An 18,516-nucleotide genomic window follows, 5' to 3' on the forward strand; every position below is an offset into this window, starting at 1 on the left:
TGTAAATAATAATATATTTAACTATCCCCACCCTTCAATATCTTTAATTCTAATTTTAATTTTTCATTTTCTAATTTTAAATTTTCATTCTCTAATTTTAATTTTTCATTGTCCAAGTTGATCTTTCCACTATCTATCTTCATGGTTTCCAGTTGACAATCTAGTATCTTTTTTTTTGCCTTATAATATTCTGCCAAGGCAATATTTCTTGCATAACGCCCATCATCAGCTGACTTCATTTTGCATTTGAAACCTGCTTAACAAAAAAATAACCCATCAGAAAATCTTTTGCATACTATTACAAAATAAATATGTTAAATAATAGTAATATGGATTACCACTAAATCTCAGATTGCTATTATACGGTACAGCCATAGGAGTACTTGTATTGGCTCCAATCTCATCTCTAATGCTATTGGCTGACACTGTATTATCTATGGTTTTCTTTGTCATCACTGGCAATGAAGTGTCCAGCGATGACATTGAGGTTTGGGATCTGTTTTCATCACTGCAATCACTAGCATTTTGGGGCTTAGCATCACCGCCACAAAATTCATTAAAACCTTCCCTAGTGCTTTCCAAAAGTGTTGTGACATGATCAAGGATTTCATCTGGTGGAAAATACCGTGTTGGCCCATTTCCATTCTGAAACAAATTATATTTAATTATACATAAATTTGGCCGACAAAGGAGAGAGAAATTACCATCTTGAGGAAATCTGCACATCTGAGAATTATTATTATAATTTGAATCATTGTTTTTTTAGTATGAACACTATTTACCTTGATCTGTTCCATCCGTATCAAAGCATTGCGCCTACGGGAATTCTTCTTTAAATTTTCCCACTTCAGACGGAGCTGCCGTGGGGTACGGCGGAAGGTTCCTATCGTTTTGTTAAAGATGTCAGTAATTCTGGCCCACTCTTGTCTTTTCAATCTATTGCTGTTGCCTAATGTATTTTTCGAATTTATAATTGTGCTCCTTTCTATTAGAGAGAGTAGACCTTTAGTCTCTTTCTTAGATAGGGCTTTATTTTTATTCTAGAAACAAAAAATAAAATCATTAAGATAATAACACAACCCGCAGAAGGGGATTTAACCATCTGCCTTCAATTTAAAAATGGAGACATTTTACTTTGCATATATCCCATTGTCTCAATTAACAGCCCAGCAACCAGGCCCAACCAAATGCCCAATATAATTTCCATCTACTCTGCAATAGTGTTTGCGCCTTGTGGGCGGTGTTTTGGCTGTATTTCCGCCAAAAGTAGACAGAGAAGGGTACATAATATCCCAACTATATTAGATTAACACAAATTTAATTAATTAAAAAAACTTAAAAAATGTTGTCTTCAAGGATCCTCTACAGTTTGGTTTGTATCCTAACATTGCTTTCCAAAAGACCGACTGTCGTGCGGGGATTTCTCGTAGAAAACATTCCACATAATAATATTCCACTTTGTGCGAAGGCGATGTTCCTACAATTCACGCGAATTTAATTATAAATTAAAAAATGGTAACAATACTTTTTTTTATATGTATCCTAATTTTCAACATAAGAAACAGTTATAATATTATTTACTTACAGTCATGAGGTCCATTTTTAATTTTCTACAAATATTTCAAACTCAGCGCGTAAATTTTTGACATTGACTAAGACTGACGTTCTCTTGCACAACACGAGTCACGAACAGCGACTATAAGATAATAAATATTATGCATAGTACTTGTCTTGTGAATGTGTTTCTGCCGCTATATCATTCGAAACGGCCCCTAAGACCTACAGACAATTAGTCCAACGCATGCTTACAACCTATTTGCCCGCTTCCAATATTTGATCTTGAAACTACGGATATTTTGTATCCAGATTTTATATACGTTGTTGATTGTACACATATCCGCATTCCATTAAACTATCTCATTGTTCTATCTTGCCTCAAAATGGATGTAATAAAAAAAGATTAGTCAAACGTTTCGTTTCATTCAATATTAAAGCAGTGTTGCCAACTCTTTTTGTTGAACCCACCAAAAAAGGCCTGTTCAAAACACTAGAAACCATGAGAAGCCTAATTTACTAATGAGTTTTTCTTATTGATCACCATAATATATCATTGGGTGATTTTTGGCGACTGTTTTTTAGGTCGCGGTCATAGCTCCAACAACAACACTTGTTCGGTTATGATGAAACCTGAACGGGTTTTACAATATCCGCGTGTACACGCGACGACTATTTTACACGGCAATAAGTAGTTATATTAAAACACAAACTGTGTTTCTAGTTTTAACTGTTACTCCCATATTAAACCACTAACAAACACTTTCAGCCAGTAAAAAATCAATCCACCCGTTTTAGGCCGGGCTTAAACATCCTGAATGGTATATTAAACCGAGCAATGAAATTCAAAATCTAAATTTAGCGTTACATCACACACATGCTGATTTTTTCCGGCTGATTAAAATTTTCTCAAATTAACCTGAATGATTAAATATACATAATATTCAATATAGTTGATAGCTATTAAAAGTGCTAATAAATATATATACAGGGTTGAAGGGTTATTTGTAAAACACCAGCAACCTCGCAGAGTAGATTGCTAACATCTTAAACAACAATGTTTGTTCTATGACTTTTGACATACCTCAATACATTAAATAAAAATATTTTTTCATGTTTTCATTGTACTGTCGTGAGATTCTAGTCTATATTTCATAATAAAGAAAGGATGACGCACACAGGCGCGTATTTATTGTTAATAATAAAACTTTCTTCGCCAGATAATTAATATCAATTGTTGCTCGCCGGATTTGTAGACAGTAATCGGTATGTAACCTACAATAAATCCACAATCCTTTCATAATTTACCAGGCTTTTGACTTAATACATTAACAAAATAAAAAGAAATAAAGCGTATGTAAACAAAATCACAACGTTTTAACGTAATCATTCTTAGCGCCTTGGCACTGCATATTTAAAAAAGTTTGGTGAGACGACAATTGATGTTTTAGCACTGCAGCAAACTTAAGTTCTAACTCCAGATTTTGAACAAATAGTTTATATGAACGTTCGTGTCTATCAATAGAATATACGTCAAAGATATAAACTTTACTAATCCATTATTAGTATTATTTATATTACTCATCCAGTTTAAACTGAGAAATTTAGATTCACTCACCTCTTAACAAATTTGGCATGTATGATATAGTTGATATTATGATATTGTTAAAATTGTATGCCATTCTCTAAGGTCTGTTATTCAGGTTCTGACTTTTAAATTCTAAATGATATTCCGGATGTATACCCATAACTATAATATACATACGTACGACTAGGCAGTACGGTCAAAAGGCTATAGTCTCTCTTCTAGATGAATAAAAAACTAATATTAACATGTCAATGTCATTTTTCGATTTCAGTTTTGTCAACAAAAGTGGTCTCTGAACAAGTCAAACGTGTTTTTTTCAATCAGTGTGCACTAAGCAATGTTATTTTAAATAAAAGAAACTGTATTACGAGAAGAGACAACAAATACTTATCATGGATTTCATCATTGATACTGTAGGTGATGAAGACCTACAGGTGAAGTCGGAACTTCTTAGTGAGGCAGAGAAATCTTATTTTGTAGGTTAGTTTGGTTATATTTTAAACTTCCAGTTTATAATATCTGTAAAATCTTGGGTTTATAAGCAGAAAGAAATATTGGACACTCGAGACCATATTTACCTCTTCATATGCATAGTTAGCATAGGAATTTATTTTAGATTTTTTGGATATTTACTTTTAATGTATTATAGTAGTTGCATACTATATTTAATCTTAAGAAATAAAGTTAACATCTATAATATACTCTTTTAATTTAAACCAGAAAACTTTAAGTTATTGCCTATAAGCTATGCTTTGTCACATAACTTTTGAACATATGTTTAACCTTTTAGATGCAGAAGACCGAAATAGGGCAATATTGGACTTGTTTGATAAAAAAAAAGAACTTGATCAAAAAGTAGAGGAAGAAGAAGAAATTCAAAAGAAATTAAAAAATATTAAAATTGATAGTATGTTTGATGATTTTTTTGAGGAAATTGGCTGGACAAGATCACATGTAATGAAAAAGATTTCAAAACCACCATTATTCCACTTTGAACAGTTGGATATTGAGTCGGGGAAGTTGAAGTCTAAACTGGGAACTGTTGATGTGGAAAAGGAAATGAAGAAATCTGTCCTGAAACCAGGCTTGGAGAAGGAACACAGTTTACCAGCATACTATGTCAGCCAAAAGAAATTGAAAGCTATAAGAAGGGTATGACTACTTTGGTTATATGAGACATTCCCAGAACCATTTAATTTGTATTCTAGGCCTGGATCATGTCCCAACAATTCAAATAATGTAATAGTGGTAAAGAAATCTTCAAGACAGAATTGTATGGTTTTTCTGTACCTTTTAGTTATTGAATTCAAATCAATTGATGTTTATCTGAAACCCAATTCTAATCTGTCTGTTACATATATATCTAATACACATATTCCTTAGATTACTATTCACCTATTTTTACTAAACTTTTACAGAGAGAAAGAGAGAAGACTAAAGGACCAAAATGGTTCAACTTGCCAGCACCTGAAGTGACTGAAGAATTGAAAAATGACCTCCAAGTTCTAAAAATGAGATCAGCATTGGATCCCAAACACTTTTACAAAAAGAATGATATGGAAGTACTTCCGAAATATTTCCAAGTATGTACTTTGTGCAATTTTTTTTGGTATTATAGATTATCCGCATAATTTATGTTCTATATGGCTTAAATTGTATAATTGTGAATATTGTATATATTTCAAAAGGTTAAAAATATAGTGGTTAATTAATAATTTGTTTATGATAAAAAGTAGTGTAGTAAAATGTATGAGTAGGCACATCATTTTGGCTCAACATTAATAACAAATTAATTTTATCATTTTAAGGCGATACCTCAAGGTCCATTTTCATACATTTTGTTTCACCTTTAATCTGGGTAACTAAACAAGTATTGGCAAGTAAAGAATTTAAATTCACGTCTAGTTAGTGATTAGTTCTCGCAGTTGAAAGAAAAACGTAAAAATAATTAATAATCATGGATATTTCGGCCTTTAAAATTTAATAAATTTTAAAGGCCGAAATGCACATCAATCCTTAATGAATTGAATGCATTAACAATTTATTTTTCAGGTTGGGCGTATCATGGATTCTGCTTTAGACCATGTGAACGAAAGATTGACCAAAAAACAAAGAAAAAGAACCATGGTTGATGAACTACTGGCAGATGCAGAATTCCAGAAGTATAATAAGAAGAAATACAAGGAAATTATTGATGACAAAAGAAAGTCCGAATACAGGACATTTATGAGGGATAAGAGACAAAAGAATAAAGCTGCATTAAAAAACAATAAGTTAAAAGCAAAGCAAAGTAAAAATTAATTCAATAAAGCACAAATATTTTGAAATCTGTTTTACTATCTAAAATTTACAGAGCTACAAACCCAGATCATATGATGCAAAAATATGTAGCAATTACAAAAATGTATATAACTCTCATATAACTCATGCTTAAATATGATTGCCTTTCAAGTATCAATATGACTTGTCACTCGAAAAGTAACAGTACAGTTTTGCAGTCAATAGTTTAATCTGAAATATAGAGGGATCAGCTTCTGAACAACGTCAGTCTCATCCAGCACATCAATACAATGTTTTAGGGTACTATACTATGAATAGTAATTCATAATTACATTTACACTTGTAAATTAAGCTTTAGTGCTATAGCAGGCTAGTAACACATCAAGGTTATGCTTAATTAGCTATAATACTGGCATGTTAAGAAAACGCAATGTATTTGGCACAAGTAGACACACATGTGTACCAAACATTTAGAAAGACAAATCATAAGTACATAATTAATTTAAAACAATATATCTTTGATTGCATGTCACGGCCGTAACAGGAAAGTGATCACAGCATGATCCTGGATTTCAGGATTGTTTTTATTAATCTACTAGCTTTTGCCCGCGGCTCCGCCCGCGTTATAAAGTTTTTCAGGCTAAAGTTTTCCGTTATAAAAGTAGTAGTTTCCCAGGAGCCTATGTTCTTCCCAGGGTCTCAAACTGTTCCATACCAAATTTCATCTTAATACGTTGGGTAGTTTTTGAGTTTAACACGTTCAGGCAGACAGATGCAGCGGGGACTTTGTTTTACCCTTTACATTTTTTTTTTACAAAAAATAGGGGTTGGTGATAGAAGGGTATAAATTTAGGGTTGAATGTATTTTTACTGCGACATAATATAATTTGTATAGAATTATAAAAAAAAATGTTAAGGGTGGACAACCCTTAACACTTAGGGGTATGAAAAATAGATGTTAGCCGATTCTCAGACCTACTGAATATGCATGCAAAATTTGGTTAAAATCGGTAAAGCCGTTTCGGAGGAGTACGGAGACAAACATTATGACATGAGAATTTTATATATTAGATTTGCTTGAAGTTTTAATAAAATATTTGTCATATTCATGGGTTGATACTTTCTGTGTAAGTGTCCACCCATCTGTACTTTAACTACATTCATCATTGCTCTCTGTTTTTATTTCAGGTTTTAATTCGACTTCAATATTATTATAATTTGTACACAAGTATAAAGGCTCCAACACAACAGACACTGGCAACTGTACTCCCTCTTCCTGTTTTTTTTTAAGCCTTCGGCGCGCTGTACTAATACGTATTTTCTCTAATCTTATTCTCTTAGCTTCTTGTCGTTCTAAATTAGTTTTAATTTGCTTACGAAGATTGTTTCTCTGCCGACGTTGGTTCTTCTCTTCATTAGATTCCGCATTGTTAGTGGGCGCTTCTTCTACGAAATTTTCGTCAAGTTGTTGAGCCAAGTTCAGGGATAGTTTACTAATCGTAACCTGCTGTCTCAGACGCTCTTGAAGATGTATTTCACGTTTTTCTAAATTATATTCAAGTTTTTTATGACGAGCTGCTCTCAGTCGATTTGAAGCAAGTCGGGCGCGTCTCTCCGGAGAAGATTCCATTGCCCGGTTTATTGCTGTGCGAAATCTTGCCCGTGCAAGCCTTTCGTTTCGTACTTCTAATGATTCATTTCGTCGCTGTTGCTTCCATTTTTGAATAGCTTTAAGACTTTTAGAAAGAGGGCCTATTCTAATAACTTTTTTAGGCATGTCTATTTCGAACTATATATTAGTAGCTGATAAAAATCCATATAATAAGTACACTACTATTACATTGAAACAAGATCTACAGTCTGTACCCTGTGGGTTGGGTGATAAGACTACAGAGACAAATAAACTGATAAGACTCCCTCTGTCTTCTTCTTTAAATGATGGCGTCCCGCCGTCCTCACAATTTTTTTATACCCATTGTAATATCTCAGATGTAATATTGACATTTGTGATTTGACATTGACAAATCACGGTGTCTTATTGTTTTAAATAAATAGTAAGATGTACCAAGGAACTAATTCATTCAACCGTATGTATGACGCCATCAAGCATTATTATGAAAAAAAATTAAGAAACGGTATTTTTGTTGCATATTCAGATTATGGAACGTTTTTCGTAATTTACAGCAGTGAGACCTTTTGAGAGTAAGAGTAAACCTACAATTAAATTTCATAATTATTTCGGTTATAACTTCAAAATATTTAATTTCTTACTTCTTATACCTAGTAAAAATATAAAAACCAGCTTTGAGACAATTTCTAAACGATTACAAAACGTCATTGCATATTGATAACGTCCTGTCTAATGTCTAGTGATATTGATAAGAAAGTTCAAAGTTTCAAACTTCAAAGTCAAGGAGTTTACGAAATAACTTGTAGCTTTAAATTAATTTAAAATTATTAATAAATTAAAATGACATCAGGTGCCGTTGCCGGGAAATTGGCACTGGTCACAGGTGAGTCTTCTTGTGGGCTATAAAATCTAATAAATCTACAGATTCTTAATTTATCCCTAACTTTGTTTCAAACATCTTCAGAAGGCATTTTATTCCTAAAAGCCAAAAATAAAAGTGATATACCCGCAAACACATATTTTGTATACTGAATGTTTTATTAGTTAATATAGTGACTCCTTTATTGAGGTCATTGTTTTTACTATTGTGTATTTATTAATGACCAACGAGTCACTTCCAAAATTATGGGGTTTGTGTTAGTAAATTTCTTTACACATTTGCTCATCAGTAAGTTTAAAAAAATGATCGATGCTGTAGAAACATCTACAGGATTTACCTACTGAAAATACAAATTGGCATTATTCAAAGAGGATCTTGTGTGACAATCAACACTTAGAGGATTTTTAACTTTATTATGTTATGTCTAGCATTTCCATATTATATTATGTCTTAGGGCTTATCTATATAATAGTATTTTAAAAAAACAATTTTTAAAAATAATAATTTGTGAGGTTATTAATTTGAGGTTGTTAGAGTTTATTTAAAATTGTAGGCTTTATAAAAATTATATATCTATTTAATTTTCAAAGGCCTGTGATGTGTTAAGTAAAAAAATATTTTGATTATTTTTTTTCTCACATAATTATATTAGTACAGGTGCTGGATCAGGACTTGGTCGAGCTGCTTGCCAAGTGCTGTCTCGAGAGGGCGCCACCGTTATAGCTGCTGATAGAAACTATGAAGCTGTACAGGAGACTATTAGAAAACACACTGCATTGGCATCTGGGTCTAATGGTAAGTGGTATATATAACTGCTGCTGAAAAATTCACCTTATGAGGTTATTCTATGGCTCATGTTTGAGGATCTGTCTATGTTCATTCAACAGAGGCCTGCATAACTTCCGCAACCAGTGTTGGGCACTATGTCAAAATAATGTTGAATATAATCAGTCTTACTTATAAACTTGTTTGAGCGTTAATAGGTGATTAAGAATTGCTTAAATAGCTTTCAAAAACATCACCGGTTCCTAGTTTAAACCTTATTATGAGACAAGATGGCGGGTTTTGATTTACAGCTAATCAAGTAAATTTCTGTTTTAACTAAGCATAGCTTTGCAAAATTTTTATAAGTTAGACTGATTAGTGTTAAGAATGCCTTGTAAAATTCAATGAAAATCTAGGACAAATTATCAAGAAAATTGCTTTGTAATAAAAGTGATCCACTGTCAAACATCTTTACCAAAATACTAATTTCATATGCTTAATTTAGACACTGTTTTCTATAAGATATCAAACTTTAAGTTTATTTTAGAGTTATGGGAATCAAGAAACCATATTGCTGTATATTGAAATAGATTTTATATAGCTTCTCAGCAGCTGTAGACATCTAGAGACATCTTTATTAAACTACTGAAAATATGTCTATTCTTCCTGCAATATCTATTTACCAAAATACCAAAACATCATTATTCATTACAAATTTCAATGACAATACTGTATGTATGTACTATTCTGTTACAAATACTTAGATATTATAATGGGTTCCAAATTAATAATTTTCAATATTTTTAATATAGGTACATACTACTGTACTGTTGTAGTAAACTTCTTGGTAGACATATAAATTATTGCTGGTGTTAAGATATTTCTAGATACAAAAAAGGGGGGAAATCCCATAGTCATCAATACATACTATGGACTCTACTCCATTTACCACCAGGAATTATGCCATGCATACATAATTTTTTTTTTTAAATTATGCAATAGAATTCTGCACAACATATTACATTTGTCATGCAAGGGTACAATTAATAATAAATTATATATACCTATCTATTTGCATGAAGAAGGTATAAATATTATTGGCATAGTGACTATAAATTTTATTGCTGATAAAGTCTTCACGTCAGATAAAAGATATATTTCTATAGACAATCAAATTTAAAATATGTAGTTTAATCAGTGGATCACATCATTGAATTAATTTTAGTTATCAAATAATGCTTTGAATATTTACCTAATATCAAAAGATTATCACAAATTGCAAGAGAGATTATTAGCTAATCCATTATTTTGTTCATGAACAAATTGTGTAGCAATTACAACTCTATTTAAACATGCATAAAATCTAAATTATATTTTAACGGGAAGCATGAGAATGACTTTGCAGCTCTTAATATACATAATCATTTATATCCAGCTATAGGTGACCACACTGCCGTTGAACTTGATGTCTCAAACGCCAAATCAGTTCAGAGCCTGTTGCAAATGATGATCAATCAATACAAAACTCCACCAACTATTGTAGTCAATTCGGCTGGCATCACCAGGGATAACTGGTTGGTGAAGTTATCAGAAGAGGATTACGATAGTGTTCTTAATGTTAATTTAAAGGCAAGTAATATTCCTGAATGGTAACACGGTTATGAAAAATTACGTATAAAAAAAATTGGATGATCAATAGATATCAATAGCATCTTGCTCAGTAATTAAGCTACCGGTCTCTAACATAAACCTTCTCCTAGCCGAATTTCGACCACGGCGGTCAATCTCAACGGACGCAGTATGTTACGCAGTAGTACGCAGGATATATTATAATGCATAAGTGTGTGCGTAATACACAGGTGCACTCTCTGTTCCTTCATTCGCATAGTTTGGTAAGACGGTAAGCCGACATTACCGGAGAGAGATCAGGCGCAGGACCAACGGCTTTACGTGCTTTCCGTGGCACGGGGGTATCACACCTCCAACTTCCTGACTCCGAGCTGCGACTGAGTAATTTTTAAGATGAAAAAACCCAGTCACATTTATTTTGGCCCGACCCGGGATTCGAACCCAGGACCTCAGCGCGGTAGTCGTACTTGTACCATGTAATTACAACTACGCCACCGAGGCACTCAGTTTTATTAACTTGTAAATAGCAAATCGTTACATTTTCCAGGGCACTTTTCTAGTCATGCAGGCATTTGCGAGAGCTATGACCGAAGCAGAACTACCTGGATCTATTATAAACATATCAAGTATTGTGGGAAAATATGGAAATATGGGTAAACACTTTGATATTTTATACAGTAAAATATAATTCATATACCACTATACATAGTATTACAAAGACCATTATAAAGGGCCGATTTTTACACGAATATACTACAGTCATGGTTAGTGATAAAGGTCGCAGGGTCACGCTGATAAAGATTGCTTTTGGCAGGTCTCTCTGGAAATAATTTGTAAGGCCTATGTTCAGCAGTGGACTTCATAGAGGTCATGATGTTTAGTAAAAATACTAAGAAGAATTTTGTAGAATATTTATAGTCAGTCCAATTTAGTACACGGGGCATATCCGTGTTTTTGAAATTACGAGCTCTAATCAAAATACAGCTTAGATTGAGTAAAGGTACAAAAATCCGCTATGTACAAATACGGCTGTCAAAGCTGTCCTTTGATTAGAACACCTGTAATTACATAAAGACGGATTTACCCTGTAGACGGAACTAGGCCTGCCTGACTATACATATCGTTTTACAATATGACAGTTAATAAACAATGCTGTTTATTTATAGTAGATATATATATTATTATAGTAATTAAGATACCGCACTGTGCACGATATTAGGTCATTATTGGGAAATACAAACAATGTCAATATACGACATTAATTAATGTTTTATCTAATGATATGTAACTGCAATAATAAATCTACGTAGTTGTTTTTGATTAGAGTCCAGGACTTGTAATTTTAGAGATTAGAGATAAATTAAAAATTATTAACATGAATTTGTTATGTACTACCTTATTACTGGCAAGTCTGGATAAAGAAGTGTTTGTGTATTTTTTTGGTTTCAGGGCAAACTAACTACGCAAGCAGTAAAGCAGGTGTTGTGGCTTTGACACAATCTGCTGCTAAAGAATTAGGAAAGTTCAATATAAGGTAATAAATAGATATTTATAGAGTTTTGTATCATAAAATTATAATTTACAAAATTATTACTAAAGGGACTTATGTACAATATTAATTTACCTATAATATTTATCATGCATTATACAATGTAATTAAAAAATAACCATATTTTTCTACTTGACTAAGCAAAGCTAAGGATCACATTATAGATAATATTAAATTTAACTGATATTTTCATGGAGCAAAGGAAATAAAACCGAGTGTAGATTAACCGTACAATCGACATAGAATGTGTATTATACTATAAATATTTTCGTAATATGATCTAAGTTTAACTTTGTTTTATACTTTACAGAGTAAATGCTATACTGCCTGGCTTTATAAATACTCCAATGGTAAAAAACGGTACCAGAAATGGTCATTGGCCAAATGATGAAATTAATTCCTTTGGGACGTCTCGGCGATCCCATGGGTAAGCAAGTATAAAATTAAGTACCAGCCTTTAAAATACTTATCCTTCCTCGCCAGTGTTTCCCAGAATTAAAGTCCTATTTAAAAAAAATTGGGGATATAAAATACCTATACTAAATTGAAACAGGACCAAATATTACCTTATTCTTAATCTTCCAGCATTACTTTTCCTTTATATTTTTTATAATAATATATCTTATAAGCAAGTATTCTTGCATTATTGCGATTTCTATTGTCTAGACTCCCAAAAAATTTACTGTAGATTTAAAACCCATATATACATAATGTAACTAATTCCATATATTGTCATTGCAGAAGTTGCAGAAGTGATAGCATTTTTGAGCTCTAACAAGAGTTCTTTCATCACGGGCGCTGCTATTGATGTCAGTGGAGGATATTAGTTACAACCCTAGTTCTTCAAGTAGGGTGGACTTTGGAGCGACATGTTTATATGGTTCCTAACATTTTAAACGTTATCCCCTCTTATGAGAAACTTAAACAATTACACTCTTTATAATTCATTTATTTTAGGCCGTGACTCTCCTTTTCGAGACATTCATGAAACATTTTAATAATACCAGTTACAATCAATAAGCGGTAGACAGATATTTTTGGTGAAATTTTTGTTACAAGGCAGGTAATAATTGTACTTAGTTCTTTGAAACTGAATGAATGCCTGCCTCAAATGATAGCTGTTCTCGTTTTGCTGGGTAAGGGATTTTAAGTTTTTAAATAGTTATTTTTGTTGAAAATTGACTTATTTTCTATGCTTGGGAAGATTGTATTTACTCGAATGTTCAGTGTTATTCTAAACATACCTATATTTTCATTTTTACCTATTAACAGGTTTATGGGCATTATGCACAATGACATTTTACAAATAGACGCGTCATACACTAACAAAATTGCACATAAAAACAGCGGAGTATTTACTATAGTCACAGCCCTAGCGGCTCGCATCGATACGGCCCGAGCGAGCCCGAGTGGTTCCGAATGGGCCCGAGCGTCGGCCAGCCCGTCGCCATGACAGTCGAATAAAATGGATTTATTAGTTTAAAAATAAGTTAAAGAGTGTATACTTATTACTAACGTATAAAATGAAACGTTTTTCATTCACAGTTGGAGTATAATGTGTACATCGTCTAAAAACACAGGAAGGCATTTTATTTATAAAAATACAAAAAGTTAGTAAGCCGACTAGTCGCGACAGTGGTTGGAGGTTGACTAAGTGAATGTCGGGCAGAGTTACCTTACTTTCGTCTTGCCAGTATTGAGCTCGGATAACGTATCTATGTAATAAAAACATCTTAGATTATGCAGGTGTTGTTTAAGGGGTAAAATGTACTTAATTAAGTCAAATCCTACAATCGTGACAGTAATAATTATTGTTGTTATAATTTCAATAAATTAATAATTATTATTACAGTTTTACTTGTAAAAAAGCAGGGTGTATACAATAAATGATTGCTGTGTTGTAAATAAAATTGTAAAATTAAACTTAAATATTTACTTATAAAGTGTGTTCTGCAGTTTAAAACATTAATTTCTATAATCCGTGTCTTCCATTGGCTGTGATATTTGATTTTTGTCGAATATTTTTGTACTAAAAGGTGTTCAATGTAATAAAATCTTTACATATGTATATGTTTGTTTATTTACATTTTTTAAACATAAAAGTGTAACTATGATTAGAGTATCGATATCCACGGGACCCTCTTCGACGCATTAATGTCGCCGCAGCCGACCCACAGCACAAAAAGTTGAATCGAAAGACTGGTCGATTACAAAAAAAACAGGATCAGAAGGGCCATTTTTGCACTGCGTCCCATGATTACTCTGCTACGCCTGAAAGTATGGCCACCGCGGGGTTTGACTCGATGTTCTGGTGTAGAATGTATAATAGTTGTCAAAGGATTTGGTCTAGTTCTGGCCAGGGTAACATTCAACTCCCAGGTCGCTGACATTTAATTATACTGTTTTATAAATTGTAATAACATTACAATTTACAAAACAATAATAATAAAACATGAGTTTTACCGAAAATAGGCCCTTTCTGCACAGGCTGTAGACCTACATGATGCGCATTCTCACATGGTTCTTATTAATAGAAATTATGTACTTACATTTGTTCCACACAGGTTTATTTAAATTGCACTGATATCGTTTTACATTCCAGTAATACATTTGTAACTAGCATTTCGGATATATCTATATTCAAATTTAAAAAATGGCAATATAAAACTATAAAAAAAACAAAAAAGTAAATACTTTTAATAAGTGGTACAAAAGTTAAAAATTACAAATTATGTGGAATAAACACTCAAACTGGCATACTTAAAAACACTTTGGGAATTGTACCAACATAATGTATCAGATCTAATGTCCTCATTATAATAACATGTCATAACCATAGGCTTAGTTAGAGGGAGGCCAGAGGTTCTGCCTCCACCCCCAGGATTCTAAGGCAGCCTACAATTTTTAATACATTCACACAATTTCCAAACGGTTCCGTGACATGTTTGATGGGCGAGCCTTTTGCCTTAACTTTTAAAACAAGGAAAATTATCAAATATTCAATTATAAGAACAAGGTCGTTTATCTGATGTAGATTCCGCTCCCCCCTTCCCTTCCAGAAAATGACTGGCTATGCCCGTGGTCATCGCGAATGATTATGTGTATCACAATCTTACTTACAGCTCTTAATTTAAAATTGCTTAGCATTTTATTACAATGAATTAAAACGACTTCATAAATAATGCACTCAAATAAAACATAAATTACAAGTCTTAAATGTCTAATAATACCACTGATTTAATAATATTACAATTATTAAGACAATTTGTTGAAGGAAAAAATAAAATCAAGATGTGCTGATCACCATTGAAAGAAAAAGTAGTTGAGATTGTACCTTTATTTTAAAGATTGGAGTGATATCAATATAGGATATTAAAACCATTTTAAACGCTTTTTTTTTTAAATGTGATACTACATTTGTTAGCCCAGCAAGATCCGGCTTGTATAAAAACAACAGACTTTGAAAATTATGTGACAATACTGAGAGCGACTCGCTAACGGGTTATGGACCTCGACTTAGGCAGTCTCTCGGCGAGGGTTTGCCATTAACAATTATGATATAAATGCATAAAACTCTTAGTTAAGAGTATTGAAACAAATTTTTTGGTGTGAAGAAGCAATAGTTTTTAGTTATAGTAAATGACAAAAAATATTACTATTACATAAATTAATACCGTAAGTGAGCATTTGAATATACTTTTTGATTTCAATGTATAACTCATTTAAGACATTACAAACAGTGCCGGAAACTCTGCATGTGAAATTAATTTTATGTCCTCTTTGAGGTATTTTCTTTATTTAGTACCCTGAAATAACTCCTGCAATTCACGAGCTGTTTAGCACCAAAAACTCACCATTTGCACACAAACTCATGTTTTCTAACAACCATTTACTTCCTATAAGAAGATGGCGTACAATATATACATATTTTTAGAAGACCCTTTGTGATTTGAAAAGTGTCTTAGCTTTCACTATTTATAACAGTAAAATGTCCTAGTACAACATTATTTATTTAGATAAATTGTAGGTGGACCTGTTTTATTTAGTTTTCAACCAAACAATGAGAATATAACCACTTTGTTAACCAAATATATTAGGGCACTCAGTGAAGGCCCTCTAAGAATTGTTTATTGTAATATAAATTAAGATAAAAATTTAAATCCCTTAGGTCCAACAAATATGCTAATAAATATAAAAAGAGAGCAGTTGTCTCTAATAATAACTTATTAGAATATGACAAAACAGTAAACTGAGTATATTATAGGTGTTATATCACATATTGGAAGTCACATTAAATTATATGCATTAACTTGTCTCTTCATCTATACTATGGCTGTTTTTTTAATCAACAGATAAATAATTTACTAGAAAAACTACAAAATAAATAAATGTTATGTTTTAAATACTGCCATTGCCAAACCTTGCCTTGTATTTGCTCAAGTTATAAATTATTGTACAGATATATTTTATGTGTTGGTTAAAAAACAGTTTATTCAAATGCTGGAATGCCAAATATAAGATGAAAAGAAAACATTAAGGCACTTTATTATATAGCAGCAAGAAATATAGTTCTCATCATATACAGATGTATTAATAAAATATTGTCACCATTACAAAAATATGTTTTTATATTGATAAATACTGCTTTAAACTTATTTTTTTTTTACACAAATAGAAAAATATTTATAAGATAAATTACACCACAAACAAAACATAACACTATGAAACAAATGTCCACTTGTATCACCATAATCTTAACTTAAAACATAATAATACAAAGATCAAATAAACTATACATAACCAACGATTGGTTTAAACAACACCCACAGCCTCTCAAACTCATCCTTGTACTGCCGCACCAAATCTTTCTGTGATGTAATAATTAAATTTTCCCAATTACCAGACAGTGCCTGGCTCGTCCAATTCAGAGACCCTGCCATCACAAATGGTGTTGTTTTGCCTCCTTCCATTACATCTATAAGACAAAATTTATGGTGCATGAGGTTCGTAGACTTCATCCATCGGATAGGTATGCCTTGTCGCTCCAAGCGCCTTATACTTGAGCCAGAGGTAAATGCCATATCTGCATCAACTATCAACCTAACTTTTACGCCTTTAAAATTAAGTTTCAATACGATGTTGGTCAAGTCTGTATTAGTAAATACGTACATGCATATGTCTATGGAGTGCTTCGGCAAGTTCAAATAGTACAACAATCTTTCCATGCTTGGAGTTATCACACACTTAGAGTATTTGCTTCTTCTCAACTCTCTTGTTCCGTGAGCGAACATTATAACTTCATTGATCTCTTTTATCTTTTCTTTTTTCTTCTGCCTTCTGAAGTATTTAAATGCGGCATGTGATACAAAAGAAACTGTTAATAACAAAAATATTGCTTTACTATAAGTTTTAAAAGACATTGCTCTTGAATTCGTCCTTTTTATGATGATCTTAACGTTAAAATGTTTATCCTCATTTCTTTATTTATTCATTTGTTAACAATACTATACGTAACGAAAAGAATTAAATCAGCAAATTATTTGTTTATTTCAGCAAAAACAAATATTTTGGCGGGACGACATATTTTTGGAAAATGACAATTGACATTAGACAAACTATTAATTTGTTTTCCTAAATTGACTGTAGAAACAGAACTGTACAGTCTACAATAATATAAAATAAGGTATTTGTTATATGAATTTATAGCGAAAAAATCATACAAGAAATTACTGAAAACGATTAATTATTGTATAATCTGGCATAGAAACATAGTAATCTATTTTTACTACAGCAATAATTCAAAATTAGAATCGTTTTATACCTTTGATCTTGTAAATTCGTTTAAAAATGTTTCAATCGGCACGTCCTCTTCACACCATCATTTCGTTTTTTAAAATAGCATTACCATTTTTAATGTTGAATTAAAGACTGCACCCATTCAGGATCAAAACATTTTTTTTTCTATACGGTAGAGCAAAGTGATGAACACCTACCATCAGAGAGGAGTTCAATAGAATGTCGACTAACGAGAGATTACCCCACGACAGCTGACACAACTATGCCAGCCTGTTGAAACCGGATGTACACAAGCTGATCCCAGAAAGCGACACACTTACGTGAACTAATATGGCGTGTTTTAAGTTTTAACACCTTGTGTACGGTGGTCGTTATCCGGGTGGATATAAAATATATCCTACCACTAGCGAATATATATTTTTAGACATTTTTCACTACAGTAAAATGTATAATATTTTTGTTTGAATTTCAAAGTGCCACTGACTAATAGAGTGCCAACAATAGTTTAGTTTATCCTAAATGGGTAGCTGTGGCATTCTTCGAGTACGTATTAGCCTAACGTTTACTACATTTAATATTTAACATTTACCATTACATACTTACTTCTGTGTTTCAGACTGGGCCGGTTTACTTAGTCGTACTGCGTCTTCCGTAGGCGAGACTGTCATATAGAGTGCTTAGGTTTTGGGTTCGATATCCGAATCCGAAAAAGTAACATAAATTGATACGTATTTTCATAATGTTTTATGTAGAATTTACAGCATTTGGTTGTTTATAATAATTTTAAAACCTATGCCTATATTAATAACCAACATAAATACACATGAGGAATATCTAAGGCCTAA

The 18,516-nt window shown here is 32.2% G+C and overlaps 4 protein-coding genes across 6 annotated transcripts; 2 read left to right on the top strand and 2 right to left on the bottom strand.

Annotated features, from left to right (window-relative positions):
• LOC115452767 lies at positions 1 to 1,983 on the bottom strand. 3 transcript variants are annotated; one of them, XM_037444831.1, is made up of 5 exons: positions 1,813 to 1,981; positions 1,586 to 1,696; positions 783 to 1,040; positions 339 to 645; positions 1 to 256 (listed from the first exon to the last, which is right to left on the bottom strand). In XM_037444831.1, exons 2-5 carry the CDS (start codon positions 1,598 to 1,600, stop codon positions 18 to 20), a joined length of 819 nt encoding a protein of 272 aa, XP_037300728.1. In that variant the 5' UTR covers positions 1,601 to 1,696; positions 1,813 to 1,981; the 3' UTR covers positions 1 to 17. The 3 variants fall into 3 exon arrangements, with proteins under 3 accessions (XP_037300728.1, XP_030037226.2, XP_037300727.1); XM_030181366.2 differs by having other exon boundaries at positions 1 to 253; positions 1,586 to 1,983; XM_037444830.1 differs by having other exon boundaries at positions 1,586 to 1,981.
• Positions 1,984 to 3,368: 1,385 nt separating this feature from the next.
• On the top strand, positions 3,369 to 5,469 carry LOC115452763 (deoxynucleotidyltransferase terminal-interacting protein 2). Its single transcript, XM_030181363.2, has 4 exons — positions 3,369 to 3,622; positions 3,933 to 4,294; positions 4,561 to 4,725; positions 5,195 to 5,469. Exons 1-4 carry the CDS (start codon positions 3,535 to 3,537, stop codon positions 5,441 to 5,443), a joined length of 864 nt encoding a protein of 287 aa, XP_030037223.2. The 5' UTR covers positions 3,369 to 3,534; the 3' UTR covers positions 5,444 to 5,469.
• Positions 5,470 to 7,743: 2,274 nt separating this feature from the next.
• LOC119190979 (estradiol 17-beta-dehydrogenase 8-like) lies at positions 7,744 to 13,945 on the top strand. The gene is given in 9 exon segments (XM_037444637.1): positions 7,744 to 7,935; positions 8,590 to 8,727; positions 10,133 to 10,326; positions 10,874 to 10,979; positions 11,776 to 11,860; positions 12,186 to 12,228; positions 12,230 to 12,302; positions 12,617 to 13,157; positions 13,613 to 13,945. Coding segments are annotated over 8 exon segments (768 nt in total). The 5' UTR covers positions 7,744 to 7,892; the 3' UTR covers positions 12,703 to 13,157; positions 13,613 to 13,945.
• A 475-nt stretch (positions 13,946 to 14,420) lies between these two features.
• LOC115455382 (mitochondrial cardiolipin hydrolase-like) lies at positions 14,421 to 17,477 on the bottom strand. The gene has a single exon (XM_030184032.2). It carries the CDS (start codon positions 17,293 to 17,295, stop codon positions 16,666 to 16,668), a length of 630 nt encoding a protein of 209 aa, XP_030039892.2. The 5' UTR covers positions 17,296 to 17,477; the 3' UTR covers positions 14,421 to 16,665.
• Positions 17,478 to 18,516: the final 1,039 nt, after the last annotated feature.

This window comes from Manduca sexta, chromosome 28 (genome assembly GCF_014839805.1).
Source record: "Manduca sexta isolate Smith_Timp_Sample1 chromosome 28, JHU_Msex_v1.0, whole genome shotgun sequence".
Taxonomy (NCBI): Eukaryota; Metazoa; Arthropoda; class Insecta; order Lepidoptera; family Sphingidae; genus Manduca; species Manduca sexta.

Bases quoted from the DNA above. Each gene is read 5' to 3' on its own strand.
- LOC115455382 (XM_030184032.2), bottom strand. From the start codon at position 17,295: ATGTCTTTTAAAACTTATAGTAAAGCAATATTTTTGTTATTAACAGTT.
- LOC115452763 (XM_030181363.2), top strand. From the start codon at position 3,535: ATGGATTTCATCATTGATACTGTAGGTGATGAAGACCTACAGGTGAAG. The intron at 3,623-3,932 runs GTTAGTTTGGTT...TTAACCTTTTAG, and splicing joins AGAGAAATCTTATTTTGTAG to ATGCAGAAGACCGAAATAGG. The intron at 4,726-5,194 runs GTATGTACTTTG...TTTATTTTTCAG, and splicing joins TACTTCCGAAATATTTCCAA to GTTGGGCGTATCATGGATTC.
- LOC115452767 (XM_037444831.1), bottom strand. The intron at 646-782 runs GTAAATAGTGTT...AATTTGTTTCAG, and splicing joins TACGGATGGAACAGATCAAG to AATGGAAATGGGCCAACACG. The intron at 257-338 runs GTAATCCATATT...TTTTTTGTTAAG, and splicing joins TAGCAATCTGAGATTTAGTG to CAGGTTTCAAATGCAAAATG.